Consider the following 18,584-nt stretch of genomic DNA (forward strand, 5'->3'; position numbering starts at 1 on the left):
GACCCAATTGTGTCTTTGTTACTATATTCTCAGAATATCAGGTTATTTACAGGCTGTTGAATTATGTTTTGGTTGTAAAGCACCAAATTTCAGTTACTAATTTTTTTTTTTTAAATCTCGTATTTAGCATTATATCAAGTGTATGTGTGTGGTGAGGGCTTTAGTCCACATTTTTTGTTCCTGTTGAAGCAGTACAGTGTTTACTTCATTTATAAACCTGTCATAGCTTTCTTATAATTACTTTTTTTTTCCCATTCTGCTATTTAAATATTCTTTGGTTGATGCAACAAAGGATTGTTTCCATTTTTAATTTTGTAAAATATTGTGACTGTTAATCTTACCTTTTCTGACATGAATACAGATCTATAAGTATACTCACTGCCAGGCAAATACAGTCCTGTCATGATGGCCTTTTCTGGTCATGAGACACTGCTCAACAGCATGTCTGTCCTTGCTTATTATATTTGATAATATTCTAGTTTTAATTTCTGTTCCTAGACTGGTGCTTTTTAAAAATCAAAATACTATTTTTTGAGTTTAATTGCCCTAGGAGATCCAGTTCTTCATGGTTTTCAAGGGGCAGGTTCATGACTAATTATTCTATAAACATGAATACTGTTTCTTGGTATAGGCAGGAACTTTAGTGGTTGTGTTGCTGTTGAACATGCTTTACTAAATATGCTAGTCACGTTCACGTGCTGGATGATTTTGAAGTCACTGACTTTGATTAAACCTCTCATGGATTATACAGTTCATGTAACGATAACATATTTCTACAGTATCAGAAAATGCATATTTTTTAATAGCAACAGTATTTTGAATCTCTATAAATAGCTTCAATGACATAGAACAAATTGTCAGCAATCTTACCCATTATTCAGGGAAGTATCTGTTAAAACTTTCTTAAGTTTTTATATAAAACTCTCCAAATAAACATATATATATATGCATCTCACTTTAACAGCCTTTTAAAAATTGAGAGCTTCTTTATAATGCATAAGAACCAGTTTATTTGTGATGTTGAAAAGTATTCATCAAGTAAAAAGATGACTTGGCCTTCAAAAAATTGCTTATACTATGGGCAATGTTTGTTGAAGCTATTCCTCATTTTAAAGAGCTCCCTGTGTTAAAATAGTCCCTATGTTACCAGAAAAGGGGATTTGTTATCCAGTTGCCAACATCATACCAGGAATACATAACTTGTATCCATGTGCAAAAATGTGTTTGAATATTTTGAATTTTGAATTTATTTATTTTATTTCAGCAACGAAATCCTGATGTTCGTCATGTGGATTTGGAGATATTATAGACTTGGCAGAAGAAATCTTCAGGTTGCTACCATTTTGGAAAGAAGTCATGTAAAGGGCTGAAAAGTTTCTGAAATTGCAGTGACCTCAGCATCATACCTCGCTTACTTTTGCTGTAGGCTTCCTGGACTGTTAGCACTGCTTCTGTTTCTGGAAAAGCACTAGACTTGCAGACAAAGATTTCCATGGCAAAATCAGTTTTAAAAAACTACTTGACTTAAATTCCACAGGAGAGTCTGTCAGGGTATATTTACTGCAATTCAGAACTTAAGACTTGAGGGTTAGTTAGGCAGATATAGCTGCCTGAAAATATACAACACAGTTTTTCCATTTGTGTCCCTTTGCAGTCAGTTTGCACTTCTTTAGTTTCTTTCAAGATATCATTAAAGGTTCTTGAGAGATATTAAGATTAGCTAGGAAGAGTTTGTTCCAGTGGAACCTGCCAACCTTAAACTAATTGTAGTATTTCAACTGTGTGATTCTTTCACAGTTTTTCTTTTCTATGAGATAATTTCTTTCAAACAGGCACTGGCCTTCTCTCCAAGTACGATGACCTGGAAACCTGCTTTTTGCCACTGTTGTGATTACCAACCACACTTCAGAAAAATAAGGTTTTTCTCCTCAGTGGAGTTAGCTGGATGTGGTTAGCCAGAGTATGTTAAGTTACTGTGAAGAAATTACCCTGTAGAGATTTCAGTGAACTTCCTCTTGTTTAAATTTTGTTCTTTTTTTCCCTACTTTGATGCTTGTTCTCTTATTTGTAAGTATCTGCAGATGTAATCTGGGAGATATTTATGGTAGTGCTTATTAAAAGTTAACTGGCATTTTTGGCTTTTTATACTTTTAATAGGCTGTGTTGCCACTTACAGTCTTTGCTAGAAGGCGTAAGAGATGTAGTTGGAAGTTAGAATAGTAAAATTATTAGAACTATTTATAATTAAACAAATGAATACATTGTATTCTTAATTTATTTACATCTAGACATGATCTGTTATTTGAATTCTAAACTGCTTATTTTGTGCTCTTTAAGAATTGGCCTTGCTTGTTTGGGAAAGTAAAGTAGTTCTGTCAGTGGTCCTCAACAATCCCGAGATAAGTTTGTAAGAGTTTATGACTTTGAAATGTGCAATTCTAGTGCTGTATATAATCAGCCTCAAGGCTTTCTGAAATAGGCACCCAAGTTATACCAGATTCTTTGAGACCCAGCCTTTATTAAATAGGCCATGAGTACTGGTCATGGAAGTTGAAATATAAGTGAAATAACTGCATATAAATAACTGAGGAAAATCCTTTATGCACTTTAACGTATGTCAGTAAAATGAGAATTGCTCATGGGTGAGAGGTAGTAATAAGACAGTCTTAGTGACTCAGTTGCTGAGTAAATGACTGACTTGCTGAAAGAAGAAGTGTTGATAGGAAACAGCAGTCTTCAAAAATCAGTTTAAGATTAAATTGTAGGTACTGCAGCAAATGGTAATTGTGGAGACCAATATGTCCAGTTTGACTAAAAGCTTTTTAGAGTTTTTATACTAAGTGTCACTCACCAGTGAATGATGAGAATTTAAAATAGCCTGCCTTTTGACAACTGCAAAGCACTTCACATGCTGGTCATTTTAAGTAGAAAAACATTCCAGAGTTTAGTTACAGATGGGACTTCACATACAGTAGTTGTGGGTGAAGGGGTCTTTTTAGTACCATTGTCCGTAAGCCCTATTCACTGGTGGCTTCTTTATAGCATATGAGGTTATTATGGCTAATCCAAAAGAAAGCTTACTTTTATCTGGTTTTCTCCTATTGTAGAACTAGGTAGTATATTTAAGCCTGATGATTTGAAATGCAGTTTAAAAGTAATTTGGAAGTAGACTGTATCAAATAAATAAGGCATATTTTAGCACATTATAAAGCATTTACCTTTCTCCTCACCCTTCCATGTAAACCTCATCTCAAAGTATGCGCTCTGCTGATCTTAGTCTTATTCATGAAGAGCACTGGAATCTGATAATGCATAATCTTTTTCCTTCTTCCTAGAATATTTATATGGAATTTGAATTTGAATAAACACTTTAATAAACTTGTTATTCCACAACTCTTAAAAACCAGAAGAGAAGTAAAACTGAGAAAGTGTTCTACTCGGGAGGTTAGTGGAGACAGCCAGTGTGATCCTAAGTGGTTTGTATGCTGGAGTTATTAACGAGTGAGTAGTGTAGGTATGCACTTTGCAGTTGTATATTTGAGGTCAGTAAATGTTACATCAATACTAAAGTGTTCCCATACCTTGTTTAAGAGGAGGTGTGAGTTTATGTTCTTATAGGGCATTTGCTCCAAAAGTCTACTAAAATGTTTTTCTCGTTCATCAGAGATTAATTCGAATGGAATCTGATTTCCTTATGAGTCAGACGCATACCCATCCGCACATCTTTCGTATTGCAAGATAAAATTCAGATCCTTGTCTCCCAGTTACCTTACTGATGATAGCATCACAGTATGTTAAATTTAAGGAACTGGAAGTTGGATGTTTTTGGGTGCACAACAGTTGCGTAGTTTGAGGACCCAGTTCCATTTTTAAAAACAACCAGGATGGTGATGTACCACAAAAAGGCAGGCAGACTGGTTTTGGCAGTACCTTGTAAGTTTACATGTCTTGCAGATGTATGAAAATATCAATTCATTGAGCCTGACAGATTGGAAAGGAAAAGTAATTCCAAGCTGTTACATTTTAATATACGTTACAATTTGCAGATTGTTTTAACCATTTTGACATTTTTACTGCGCTTTTTTCTTAACTGTCTTTATGGTCTAAAACTTGAGGTGACGTGGGTCCACTACTTAGTTTACTTTTGTTTTAAGTGTTTTTGGGGAAAATACTTAGCTGATAGAGTGATATATGATAGAATCCTCAGAATTAAAGAGAACTTACGAAGTGTGGATGAGTGGATTTTTTTTATCACAAATGCAATTACATAATAATTTTCTTTTAGATTGACTTGAAAGAAAAGGAGTAAGGATTTAGCACTCGCTAAAATAAAGTTAACAAAGTTATAGTCTAGGATTTTGTTCAAGATGTGGTCTTTTAAAATTTATTTTTGTATACTGACCTTGCAGGTTCTATTTTTTCAAATTGTGTTCAAAGTACTACGGCCCTCGGCTTTGTGAAAGATTGCTTATGTGTTGCGCAGTGTCTCATAATTCTGTAAAATTTGTGTGTTTGAAAAAATATCTTCATGTTCCAATATACTGAGTGATTTTAATGTATTTTAAGTCAAAGCTGGCTGGACATTAATAATATGTGCTTTCCTGTAGAATTCATTTTTCTATAAAAGATAAAATTCTGAGGTGATTATCTTTCCCCCATGAATCAATTTCAAGTCTAAATTATTTCTTTTATACGCTGGAGTTCAGTATTTGATGTGGTCCCCCTCTATCCCTCCACTTCCTAAAGCAGTTGTTAAGTATTTACCACTAAAATATGCTTCAATGGGCGACTATTACAGAGACTGCTGTGTTTTCTGCCCTAGAAGTAGCAGGGATTTGGGCAACGGGAGAATATATGTTTTAAGGACAAGTTGCATTCTTCATCTTCTGTGACTCATTCTCAGACTGAAGGTTTTTTAGCCTCTGCTTTTCTCCTTCCTTCAATTCCCACACAGATTTTATTATTTTTTTCTGCTTTTAGAGGAGGAAGCTGTTACGAGTGTCTTAAGTTTTAAATAGCAGGGCTAGATGCTACTTTTGGTCTCTGGAATTCGTACTGTGCTTGTTCATTGAGTTGACAACAGTGATTGCTGTTTTGAAAACTACAAATTGCGTTAGCCAAAACTACCAGAGCTCTCTGATTCTGGCAGGTGCAGTTTTTTTAGCTATATCCGGAGAGTCAGTTTTTATTGAGGGATTTTTACTGGCTCCATTTTGATAAGGGGGAGTACGGGGAAGAGTTTTAAGTATGTTTTTTTTGTCTAGTAGTACACTGATTGCAGTTCTGTGTTCTCCTTATTTGTTATAGTTTTAGCTGTTTTATCTTTTTTCTGTAACAAACTAAAAAGTATGCGTTATGGGAGGTACCTCTACTAAGGATGAGTGCATCAAATACACGCTTCCTGCAAAGGGTTTTTAGGCTTTTGTGTATTGAAAGTGTGGCAATTTTTGAAAATTTCAGTCAAGTAATCCTTGTTCTAAAGTTGACCTAGATGTGTTTCTTACAAAAGCATCCACAGAAGCATATTGTTCAAGATCTGAAATACAAGTATTTCATTTTATAGTCATATGTACTTTTAAGGCATTTTGGCTTGGTAGAATAGAACAATTGATTAATATTGACTCCTGCACAAAAATTGAACTTCTGTGCATGCCTAAAGGCTTACATTGTAGAAATGAACATAAAATAACAATTTGGTTTCTTTTTTTCCCTTCTAGCTTAAGTATTGTGCTGCTTCTATTCTTGCTGTCAGCTCTGAACAGAGTACAACTAACCTCTCATGCAGTTTACTTAATGTAAATGAGAAGTTGAGGTGTATCAAAAAGATACTTTTGTGGAGGGGTTACGAGGGTTAAATAATTAATTTTTCCTTTCTTGTTAGTGAGAAGCAAATATTTCAGATCAAAAGTAGACTATATCTTTATTACAAACGGAAAGATATAGGAATCCAGACTTCTAAAGGACATGCACTTCAGAAATCTTTGCTTTGAGGAAAATAAAATGTGCCAGGAACTCTTTTAAGTGGTTGTATGGACTACAGAAACAGCACTCAATCAGGCTTTGCTGAAGCAAAAGAAAGGAAACAGTAACAAAGTGTGTGGTAAAAAGAAAAAGAATACAAGGAAGGGAAAAAACTAAGGTGTTGAGCGCTTGGGAATAGGAACAGATGAACACAAACTGAAAAATTGGCCAGAAATAAGAAATTATGATTGGAGAGAAGGACGGTAAAATAATACTTCATTAGAATGCATAAAACTATGTAGTATGACATTCTAGCAATATTCAGATAGGTGGGTGATTCCTCCCTCCCACCCCTAGCAAAAAATAATCTCCTGCCCCCCCCCCCCCCCCAATGAAAATAAGTGCCTCAGTTTAACTGTTTCTTAATAAGGTATTGAGTCTCACAGGTATAATTCTATTTGCCCTCTGAAAACAGTCTTATTGCTAAGGGCAATGGTATAATCTCAGTCTGGAGTTCTGTTGGTGAGGTATGTATTTGGTGAGTGGAGGGTGAGTAATTGTGATTGTGGGAATGGGAGCTGGACTAAATTCAAGAGAAAACGAATAGTTTCTTTCAGCCAGAAAATGATTGAAACACCATACTGAAGATGCTACAGAAAAGGAAAAAAAAGGTGCAGTTTCTAAGTTCCACCGAATTCTTGCAGTGGACTGTAATCATTGGTGAATATGTTACTATTTTTCAAGTTGCATATTTTTCTGTGGATAACGGAGACTTACAGTTAAATCATCACATTCTGAAAAGGAGTTAAAACATTCAAAATGTAATGTGAAAAGGATGTGTGTTTTTAAAATACCACAGACATACTGCAACGGATTATAGCAGGTAGGCAGAAAACTGTTGTTCTATCCTATATCACATGAGGCTTTTGAGGACAATTTCTTTTTTTCTATGTAAACCAAAGCCACCAATTACAATAAAAGGTCTTGGTTACTTTCTGTAGTGTTACACTAACAGTAAGCCTGGTCAAATTTTTGTATTGCCAGCATTTGTAGTGCTGTTACAGAGAGGAGGTGTCTGTTAAAATAGTGGAGTACAGTTCCACACTCTAGGATATGTTTGATTTCTGTATTTAGACTGTATTTAAAAATTTTGAGGTTGTGATCCGCTGCTTCAAATCTGAAGACAGAAGAAAAAATATGCAATGTTGTATAAATGATGTACTATAAAGGTTTTTTTGTAAGTTTATCTTCAAATTAAAGATGCTGAAGAGCTATGTGAGAAGAAACATTTGGAAAGCATTTTGGCTATTGCCAAAATTGTATTAAATCTGAAAGTCAGTGGTGAGGACTGTCACTAGGGTAGAACTTTCAAAGAGCAATCGCAAAGCTGAAACATGTTTTTCCACGCAGCCTTTTAATTGAGTGTGTTCCCCCAGCCGTGCTTTTTGGTGTACAGGCTTTTTCATTCTGTGTCTTGGGTTACTTCATATTAGTTTGGGGAAGTAATTTTGATTGGTGAGGTGTAGGCATCTAGATATTTCTCTGCATATGTTCCTTCTTTTGTAATACTTGAATTCGGTACATCCTGTAAAATGTCTGGAAGTTGTAATTACCCAGTAAAAATGTTACATAGCTGGTAAAGGTTGTGTTCTGTTAATTTAAGCAATTTGATACATATTGTAAAGGTAAGTGGTAACACTGGCTTTAAGCAGTTGGTGATTTGCTACAATTCTGAATTCAAAATGCATGTAACAGTATTTTATGGATGCAAAACAAAGGTTGTTATAGCCATCTGTTTGTATTAGTTATTCAATTTGCCTTTGTGATGTTGACAGTACACACTCTTAAATAGCATGTACTCAGAACATGAGCAACCTGCCTAGGATAGCCAAGCTGTATTTGTTAACCGCTTGTACTTAACTGGCACCTGTGCCTTTCATCCTGTTCGCCCCCAGAGCGCGCATCTCCTTCCCTAGTACCGAGTAAGCTCTTTCTGCCTGGCTCGGAGGCCGTGCTGCTGCTGTCTCCAGTTCGGACTGATCTGATCCAGCTCTAAGGGTGACCTGAAGAAAAGTAGTAAGACAGATGGGTCGCATGTCTGTGTACAGTCAAGGGTGTGGAGAATTTCTTGAAGAAGGTGGGTTTGTGTGTTAGACGTACACAGTAACTGTAGTTTGACAATCCCGGCAAAGCTGTCCAAGCCTTTTAAGAAAAAGCTAGGTATCATTCACTTGAAATTAGTCATCTTGGAAAGGATTTAATGTACTGTCTGGTTCATTCAAGTGTCACTTTTTATCAGTAATACTGATGAAAACTGGTGATTTATCCAGTTTGGAAAGAACTATTTCAGTTGGGCTAAAAAAAATATCTGTATGTGGTTGGAAGGAAGAGACAAAAATGCAACAAGCCTGGATGATAAAGTGGAGAACTTGGAAAACGGTGGAGTTTTTTTGTCTGTATGGTATCAGATATCAGAAATAAGGTGGTCAAGCAACATATTTCAGGAAAGATTTTGGATATACAGCATATGTCTTGATTGCTAAAGATGTTTCGTTTCATAGTTAAGAGGTTAAGAGACTCCCTTTCTCAAGGGATTTTCTTGCAGAGACACTGGACGGTAATGTGTGGTGGTCAGTTCCCAAAAGGCTGCAAGTCAAACACTCAGCTCCCACATTCAGCAACGTTATTTTTGGGTGATGTAACCATTGCCAATAGTTTTTGTTTGAGTTTTGTGTTTTCTTGTGGTTTTTTTTTGTGGGGGTTTTTTTGTTTGTTTGTTTGGGATTTTTTGTTGTTGTTTATTTTGTTTATTAAATGAACTAAATGGCACAAAATCTGCCTGAGCAGGGGAGTGACAGACTTCAGGGCCTTGTCTGTTTGAGGTGAAGTCTAAATATTGGACTGTTTTTTGGGCTGTTTCAATAACCAGGTGGATGGGCTCAGCCATTTCAAAAGAGGGAGAGCACTCTGTCTCCTCACATAATGTAAGCTGGAATCTTCAAACCCCTTTATTCCACTTGCGGTATTTGTTGAAGGGCCATTCTTAAATAGTTGTTTCAAATGGTTGATAATGGGTTGGAGTGGGACCTTGCAGTCAACTGGTTGGAGGTGATCTTAACAGTTCCATTCAAGAATCAGTTTTGTCTGTCTTTCCTAATATTTTATGGGAGATGTCATTAAAAGATCATGGGGAATAAACCTTCCTTTACCGCTTGAATTAAACTTTTTGAAAGCATTGGGAAAGGGACATAATTCCTGCCTTCACAGAAGCTTGCTTCTAGTATTGACTTACCCAACCAAGTTCTGTTGTGATTTTTTTTTTTCCCAATTTAGACTCCTTCAGTTCTTCTGGTGCTGAATTGGGGTTTAGCAGGATCTTTTCTAGGCCCTCTTTTCCTACAAACGAGATGGCTTAAATGTTATTCAGTGCTCTATTGTAGACTGATACTTGGTGCTTTAGAGATTTTTTTTTTTTTTTCTTCTGGTGTCGTTCCCCCCTTCCCCCTGGAAATACTGACCAGGAATTTACAACTGAAATAAATCAGGCCATTCTGGATACACAAAGCATTAAATTTAGGGTCAAAATGGTTTTTTCCACATCAAGTTACAATCATAAGGAAAATCCATCTTGCATTTGATGCACATACAAATACATTTGTATGTGAACTTGGTCTCTGGATGTTATAATTGTATGTAGGTATTTTTGGTTATATATTTGTACCTCACTGATTGTGTTTCTCCTGAAAGAGGACAGGTATCTTAGGAAAAACAAAAACTAAATACTGCGTAAGAAGATTCTAATGAATTTGGACAATTTGGAAACTTTGTTGAAAGGAAGATGTTTCACTGAGGCTGTGGCCTTGAGAAGACCAGACTTGTGGTGTTCTGCGTTCTGCCCTACCTTTTCTTCTGGCTGCTGTCCAGATGTTGGAGACAGCACAGAGAGGCTTAACAGGCCTGAGGTGAACCCTGTGTGTCTGCTCAGACTGAGGGACACGAGAGGAAGAAGGTAGGGAAAACTGAGCAATGAAACAGTCAACTTCACAAGTAATACTAAGCAAGACACGGTACAAGGGGATACCTGAGCTATACCATCATGTGTTACAGTGCAGGTTAACTTAAGAGAAGTGGAAGAGGGATGCTTTTCACAACAGGGAGAAGTTTGAATAATTTTGTGACAAAGTTTATTGCTTTGATATACTCTGATATGTTTGATGTACATAAAAGAAACAATTTTAAAGTGACTTGGGTAGAGATGTGTGTGGGTTTTTTCTTTGAGTTCTCCCTCCATGTTCTCAGCTCACCTCTGTTTGCTGGGGATGCATAATTTTGATATTGATGCATAATTTTGATGCTAAAGATAAATTAATGTCAGTGCTAATCCTTAACAAAAGCTGATGCCTAAACAAGACGTTCTGGGCTGAGCTCAGATTAGTTCCTCGGTGGGAGAACACTTTTGGCAGCTCTCAGTTTCTCCTGACAGCCCATTTTCTAGCCCTGCTCTACCTGAAGAAAAGATCAAAAATGATGTATCCCCAGCAGAACAAAAGTGAGCAGAGAACAATGAAAACCAGACACCTCCCTCTGCATGATCTTTTTCCAGCCCTAGCCTTGGACTAAGGTTGAGGCACTGGCAAGGCACCCCCAAGTCTAGTCATGGGGATGAGTCACTTGTGGGAGAAGTCTTTTTGCAGCCTTTAATTTCCTTCGTTCAGAGAGGGGTGAGAAGAGGAGCCGTGTTGTTGTTGTTGGTTTGTTTCTTAATGTTGAATGAGATTTCTGCCTTTAAGATTTGGTCCCATGGTGACAGACAGGAAATAATGCTTGCTTTGGTAGTTGTTGAATTTGATTGAGGAAATGTTCCTCTTGCAAGTTACGGTTGTGCAAGATTTCCACAGTATGCCAACTTATGACCCCAAAACGCTTATGTCTGTTGCTGAAGTTCATGAATTGGTATGTTGTTCACATTTCTTAATTCTCTCCAGGCATAAATAGGAGGGCATTTGTTCTTTCTTCTGCCATTGAAGAAAGCCAAACTTCCTTAGAACCTGATTGTCCCCAGCTTCTCTAAACAGCTCAGATCTGTTGCTTCCACTAAGAGCTTAGGTTTTGATCAAAAGAAATAGGTAAATACTCACATAATCTCATCACAGAGAACTTAGCAAGGGACATGACTGCTACTTCTAGCTAGGTCTATGCAAAACTTGTGGACTTTGACCCGTTCTGCTCCTTCCCTTTATGCCTTGCACCGACTTCCTTGGTTCTGACCTGACAAATATGTAGCTTCAGTCTCCAGGTGGTTCAAAACAAGGGGTTTGGGGTGGAGAACACTAATTCCAAATTCTACGTTCTAAGAGCTCCACCTGCTCAGGCGACGATTAGACACTTCTGGGTCATTGGGGGAGATGTGCAGCAATGCTCTAGCTAGTGTTTGGTGGGTTCACAAACCTGCCAAGGCTGATTTTTTTTTTTCCCCTCAATGATTAGCCACACCCTGGAACTGTCTTCCTGATGCTGTGGATGAGAAAGGTAGCCTAGGTGTTTCCTTCACGTTCCTTTTGTCAAGAGACTTGTGTTAGAACTGCTTGCTGCTCTGCTTCTCATTTTGGATTATCCTTTAGAAAAAAATCCCTCTTTCCATCAGTTCAGTAAGTAGTTCAGTTGTTAGCTCTTTCAGGTTCTCATCCTTTTGCAAGAAGACTTCAGTTTTTCACTCACGTTACTACAAGGCATTTTTGAAAGGGTTAATTAGACTTTTTCTGCTGTGTTACTGACCTTGTTCCTAAATGAGAATTAAATTTAATATTAACTTTACTAATGGGAAACTACTTTGAGTCATTAACAAACCTGTTTCTTTCCATTTTCCTACAAAGACTGCCTTGGCTGTGGCAATTATATCTGCCAGATGAGTGGGAGAGTTTAAGGACAAAAGGTTTTTTAGCTTTTTCCCCAATGCTGTTATCTAAGTTCATGTCAGATTTTTTTTTTCTCTTGACTCAGATAATTAATCTGCTGGTGGATATTTTTTTTTCCCCCCTGTTAATGCCATACATCTGCAATGGAAGGTGCTTTTCTACTTCAGGTGTTGAAGAGTCTTTGAGGAGGGTTTTTGTATTCACAGGGTAAGGTCATATACAGAGATCTGCCAAGCATACCGAGGGACTGCAAGCTGCAGCAGGGAGGATTTATCTCTGGAGAGCTGTTCATGCACGAACTTGCTAGGAAATAACCAAGACAGAAACTTTGGTTTAAACCGGCCCCACTCAAGGAGTGAGTGCCTAAGTCACATCAGTGGTATTGGTTTGCTGTATCAATAACAAAGATTTATATGACTGTCATCTGGAGCTGTGCTCATGCTTTCCTCCTGCTGAAGCACCTGGGGGCCATCTGTCACCCATGGCGCAGATGAGCATAAGTACCAGGTAAGGCAAGGGAGGTTCGTTCTTCCCTGGTTGTTTTGAGATATTGTCTATGCGCATGTTTACAAACCAAAGCTAAACTTTGCAGGTCAGCACTCACCTTGTGGTGGTGGTGCCTGTGCTGTGTGAGCTACTTGATTGCAAAGGTATGAGAAGGGAATGTTGCAAAGGCAGTATCTTAAGGCCTCGGATGTTAGGAGAGAGCAAAATGAATGCTGCTGTGCAAAAGTATCTCGGTCTGCTTATGCCTGGGAGTCGTTATCTCTACAATGCTGTTGTTGCCCAGAGCCTCAGCCATTTGAGGAGGGTGCTGCTTCTTCAGCAGTGGTTTACTGTTTGGTTTTATCCTTGATCGGTGGCCTGGTTTTATGTACTGCATGCGCTGAAGCTAGTCTGTGGGCAGGCTTGTTACCGTCTTCAAGGGCTTTTCTGTTGTGCTTGGCACTATAGCTCTGGTTCTTCAGTAACACCAGCCTTCGCACACAATCCCACTATGGAAGAAGAGGTAGAACCATCCCAGTTTTGGGCACAGTGGGATGAAGGTTGAAATGTGCCACGTCGTGCTGTGTTCCCTGGGACTCTGATGCACTTCTTATTCTGAAACTTGTCCTGGACTGACTGCTTCGGTCACAGTGTTGCCTCAGCACAGGGAAGGTGGCAGAGAACACGGCAGTTCCTGCCTAGCTGAACTCCTGAGGGCTAGATTTTGCAACTTGAATAGTTTTATTAAAGTAAGATTACGAAGACTTTCATTACAGCGAGCTTGCACATGAGCTTGTTCTAAACAAATGAGGTAAAAATGAAATTCCTTTATATGCATGAAATTCAATGGCTGACTTTGAAGTTACAGGTTCTCTTCGGGGACATCTTTGTACTTGAGCAAAGGCGTAACTGCCGGCAGTGGTGGGCCATGCTTCTGAAGGACCAGCCAACTGTGCTGCCAGTTCCCCTTATTTCCCAGGCCTGGTTCTCCCCCATCCCAGGGACTTCTTCCTTACCCTTTCTCTGCCTGTCCAGCCCCAGTCGCTACCTCTCACGCTTACCAGCTGCTTATGGACTCCACTATTAGACCTAATCTCTCTGGGAATCTTTCCAAGCTTCAGAAACCCAGTTGCTGCTCCGGTTCCTTACCTACATGCTCTCCTTCCCTGCCAGTTCCCTGCCTGTACTGCCCCATCAAAAAGTCTAAGTCAGAGCGTTCCAAAGAGAAGTTCCAGAGACAATTTTTTTCAGAGGGATTAACACAGTTTTTTACATACATTTCTCAAAATCACGTGAATTATTTTGGTGAGGATCTTACTAATAAGGCTTTTCACCAATAAGGACTTTCACAAAAAACTCAGTAGGCTGAAGCCTGGATCCAGAAAATCCTGGCCCAACCCCTGTTAGTTTCGCAACGTTACAGGCACCTGAAATGTTTGTTTTATAATGGAAACATTTGGCAAGCATTTCTAATGAATGGCACCAGCCTGCAGTCTGACCCGTCTGGCTTCACAGCCCAGCAGAAGGGGTTTGCCATGGTGAATGTTTGTCACTGTAATTCCTCTACAAATTATTTGGAGTTGGGATTTTCTAAAGCGTTGAAGAGAACGGGAGACATTCAGCCATCACTGAATTTTGAATTAAAATGGGATTTAAACTTCACTGCTTGAAAATCCAGGTCTTAAGATTGCAGATGGGTACTTTCTCTGAGCAGTCTTTCTATCTAACCAGCACATAAATATATGTGGTTGTATTTTGAGGTGAAAATGATTTATATTATATTCATACTTGAATTCATAATCTTTCACTGCACTTGCCAGTGCTTCACACCAAACAAGAATTTAATGCAAAAGACAACCCTCTAGCTTTTTATGTAAATATGAGCCTAAAACTTTTAATATATATTTATAGTGAGAACCAGTTGCAATGGCTGTCACACCAACACAGCAACGCCGAGAGAGAGAGGGGTTAACCAGAGACTAACTTTTATTGTGCATTTTTATGCAACAGAACAAATGGAACTGGAGGTATGCAGTAATAAAACCAATATTCAAATTAGAATTAACACCTGAAATAGTAAACTGTAGGTAACAAATGTCTTTATAATTAAAAAATATTGACTGTTTAAAAAATTCTCTAAGTTTTTATATTCTTTAAAAGAAATGTGTGTTGCCACATAGAAAACAATTCACACATCCTATAGAAATTGTCACAAAAACCTTACTAGTCTATATTACACTATGCACTTCTTTTGTACAATATCTGGTAAAGGTCTATCCCTAACCTGTACTTACTCTACACAGTACAATCATCATTAGAAAGTATTCATAGAATTAACTACACCATAACAATAAAAATATCAGGATTAATGGTTTTTTAATCACAGTTTCTCCACAAATATTTGTCATAGAAAATATAGCGAAGGCATGTTGGCACAGATGGGCGTGTGGTACTGCTACACAAAGTTTGAGAGAAGGCAGATACATAAATGACAGTAAGATTAAAGAGTATGGAATGATAAGACAAGAATCTCTATCCTCCTGGGACTTTCTGGAGTGACATGATAGATAGCAGTTTCCTTCTGTTGCAAGCCTGCTGTCTACATCCATAGCTGGGAAGGGATGTGCTGACTTTCAAAGCACACTGCTTAAGTATGGATATCTTGCTCTGCAAGGGCTTATGTGCTATCTATTACTTCAGGTCCCACGCTATTATACCTAACATCTTGCAGGTATGTAGACACTTCAATGTGAATGAATTTATAATGCTTCATGAACGAATATAATCGGAGTAAGCTGTTGTGAACGGTTTGGGTTTTTTGTTTTTAAAATGGTGGGTCAAGAGTCGAGTGGCCACGATGGATACAAAGACAACTGAGAAAAGTTGTCGTACTCCATTATTTTAAAAGGAAACATGAACCAAAAAAAATGAGCTGGTGTCTGCTAATGCCTGTCTGTGACTACCGATTCATGTCACTGGCCAGTGCATGCAAGCAACTGAGGGCAAAACTTTGTTTGTAAAGAAAGGTCCAAACCTGCAAAGCCATTTCTACTGCCAGAGTGGCTTTCAGGATGAAGCACTATACATTTGGTTACTTTGCACAATATGAGAGCAGAGGATTGAGTGGTTCCAGGACGCTGGCTACATTTTTTACACTAAAAAATAAAGCTAGGCTTACTAGTTATTTCAGCAAATCTTTAGGTTATTAAGTGAGAGAGGTCTGTCCAGTCCAGTAATTCGTTCTGTGACTGTTAAAAATGAAGCGTTTGTATTTTTAACCTCATACAATTAACCATTTGAAAGGAAACCATCACAATGTTTACAAAAATACAGCATGATACATATCGCCGTGGACAAATTTACAGTATAATGTTGACTCACACGTTCTGACATGTTTTACCAAGTAGTTCTGGCAAGTGTCACCACATTAAACATAGACCAGCAAGACTTACACCATCTGAGCAATGTAACATCTTCTATTACAGTTCTTTTAAAAAAAGTGTAAGTTCAACACTGAAAAGCTACTGTAGGATAGCTGTACCGTGACATTTCTATACACCGAGTTTCTCCTCCAGAGGCCACCATGCACCGTTGACAGCTCAAAGAAAGTCATCTCCTGCCCCTGGTGAGGGATGCTCTCCCAAACCCCTCGGCCTGGTGCGTGCAGCGTGACTAAACTGCTTGTTCCCTTTCAGAAAACTTCTGAGTTAGGCTGGGGCAAGTGAGTGCCTTCCAACCCCCTTGTAAAAGTCACCACAAATAAAGTTAATTGAGAGGTATCAGACATTTAAGGGCCTAAAGCACATCCCAGCCGAGCAAGGTCCCCTCTACAGCGGTGCACGGTGACCCTATGTCCCAAGACGTCCTGCCGGCCGGCTGTGAGGGACGGGTCACAACCGCAGGCAAAGAGGTGGCAAACGGTGGGAAGAGACTATCGGGTGGGTGAGCTGAGCCCCGGGGGGCTGCCTCAGTCCTCCATCCGCCATCAGGCCGGAGCGAAAGGAGCGCTTCGCCCCAGAGGGCCCTTCCCGAGCTTTGAGGAAGGGGCCAGGTGCCTCCTGCCCTGCCCGGTGCGCGGGGAGGCCGTCGGGAAGGAGAAGGGTAAAAGGAGCAATTAGTAGCTTCTCTCGTCGCTTGCACAAGGTGGTTAGGAAAGCTGGGGAGTATGAGACACACGTTCAGGAGAGCCAACGCTGATGAGGTAGCACTAAGGATGGTCAAAAGCAAAGTGAACTTTCTTCCCAAAAAGCAGTTCCCTGTATGGGCCAGTGGGGAAACGTGGCCTCGAGGAGAGCTGGTTCGGGCTGCGAAGGGCACCAGCACTGGCCTGAGCAACCGGACAAGGGAAAGGAGATGGAAACACCCTGACACGGGAAGGAAAGGGTATCGTTTCTTTGGCATTGTATAATTTCTGCAGTGCATCAATTTGGAGGGACAGTGGACTCCCAAGCCTTTAAAATTAAAGGTTTTCAGTGGACTGATTTGTTGTGGGGTTTTTTTTGTGGTTTTTTTTTTTTTTTTTCAATTTGGTATCTGCTTCCGATGTTGTATGCTCTAGTACAATTCTGCTCTAGTACAGCTCTTTTCTTACAGCTCTCAGCCTGGACCCCAGGTTTAACTACAACACAAGTTGTAAGTTGGCTTTTCTTACCCAGCTTCTCCCTGAATGGAACACTGAGCATCTGACTGTTAAGACCAGCACGCTGCCTCATTTATTTCAAGGAATGGATATAAAACACAAATGAAAGCAAAACCAAGAAAAGGCAATTTAAAGCCTCTAAAGCTACATAATATGGCTGTAGAATAGGAACAGACAAAGCAAAACCTGTCTTCTGAAATGGCAATTTGTTTTTAGCAATCTTATTTTAATGAAAACTGTCATGATCAACTCTAATCCCCTATAAATCTAGATAAATACAGTGTCTATCTGTTATACAAAGCAATTTTTATCTATTAGAAGTGCCTGTTATTGTTCTGGGTCTTTGAAGGATTCTGCTGTTGACAAGTGCTGCTGTTTTACCCGGGAAGCTTAATTTCCTTGGCAGCTGGCTAAAGGAAGTCCCTGAATTTTCCATCTTGTGTGGTATTTTAAGGTAGCATCTATAATTACATTATTTTCTGTTAGGAAATGGGAGACTGCTTTTTTTTTTAGTAAGTGTGCAGAGTTGTTCTTACATCTCCTACACAGGGAAAGCAAAGGGTACCCAGCTGTCCTGTGTCCAGACCTGGGCTTGTTAGCAATAGGCAGATGAGATAGTAGCTCCTGTTTCTTTTGACATTTTCATAGTTTTTAAATTACCTTTCCTCTGGAACTAGATGAAATGAACTGCAATTTCCCTTTGAGGGTGCTATGAAGGATTTGGAAATAATAGGCACTGAGAAGTCCCATAGAGCAGGTCTTGAAATGTATTTCTTTCAGTTAACTGGGACATGGTAGGATGGAGAAGCTGAAATGTAGGCAGTATGTGTTCAAACATGCTTTGGACTCTTAAATGACAGCAGGATAAGTATGTTTAACAAACAGTCTCTCCTAAATTAAGTGGTTGCTACTGTTGTATGAGGTTCTTCTCACTGCCATCAATCAGCAGATCCATCTTGCATACCTCTATTGAAGACTTCATCCTGTGATCCTGGATGGTCAGTCCCTTCGTAATACGAGTTCCCATTGTGAAGAAAAGTCCCCACTGCACGCCCTTGACGAGCATGTCCTACTGCGTCACTGAATACCTTGTTTATTTGCTCTTCGGATGGCATCCACCAGTCCGGGTTGGAAGTACAATGCATCCTAATGAATTCTGCAGGAAAACATGCAAGGATAAAAACCAACTTGGTTTTGTAGCATCCGTTATCGCCCAGGTGTCAAAAGCTCATGGGAAATAAGAAAGGGGGCATTACTGCTCTATTTAGGCAGAAGTAAAGCCTTATGGGGATGCCATGATAATGCCACTCGGACCTATTTTATTTCTGTACAAGTGTGTTTCTCCACATGCACTGTATATTCTTATACCTGAGCTAAATATGTGACGCATGGGATCTGGAGATAAAATCCCTTCTTGTGGAAATAAAAAGAACTAACTTGAAGTGATGGTTGTAATTCAGCATGTGCAGTATGTGTGAAAGCTAGCATGAACCAGGATGTATTTCATTTGGAACCTGTTGTGTATTAATACCTTAAGGTGATTACTCTTGCGGGTCTTTATCGTCTCCCTCTGCTGGCTGCTT

At 39.0% G+C, this 18,584-nt stretch overlaps 2 protein-coding genes across 2 annotated transcripts in view; one reads left to right on the top strand and one right to left on the bottom strand.

The window, feature by feature from the left end:
- The window catches only part of SLC30A9 (solute carrier family 30 member 9), a 38,973-nt gene extending 31,371 nt beyond the window's left edge, over nt 1-7,602 (top strand). The window contains exon 18 of the mRNA XM_055794900.1: nt 1,265-7,602. Coding sequence (XP_055650875.1) covers nt 1,265-1,309 — 45 coding nt within the window. The 3' untranslated portion in view covers nt 1,310-7,602. The remainder of the gene's footprint in view (nt 1-1,264) is intronic.
- A 3,295-nt stretch (nt 7,603-10,897) lies between these two features.
- BEND4 (BEN domain containing 4) overlaps nt 10,898-18,584 on the bottom strand; it is a 36,733-nt gene continuing 29,046 nt past the window's right edge. The window contains 1 exon segment of the mRNA XM_055794901.1: nt 10,898-18,157. Coding sequence (XP_055650876.1) covers nt 17,940-18,157 — 218 coding nt within the window. The 3' untranslated portion in view covers nt 10,898-17,939.

This window comes from Falco peregrinus, chromosome 2 (assembly GCF_023634155.1).
Source record: "Falco peregrinus isolate bFalPer1 chromosome 2, bFalPer1.pri, whole genome shotgun sequence".
Classification (NCBI taxonomy): domain Eukaryota; kingdom Metazoa; phylum Chordata; class Aves; order Falconiformes; family Falconidae; genus Falco; species Falco peregrinus.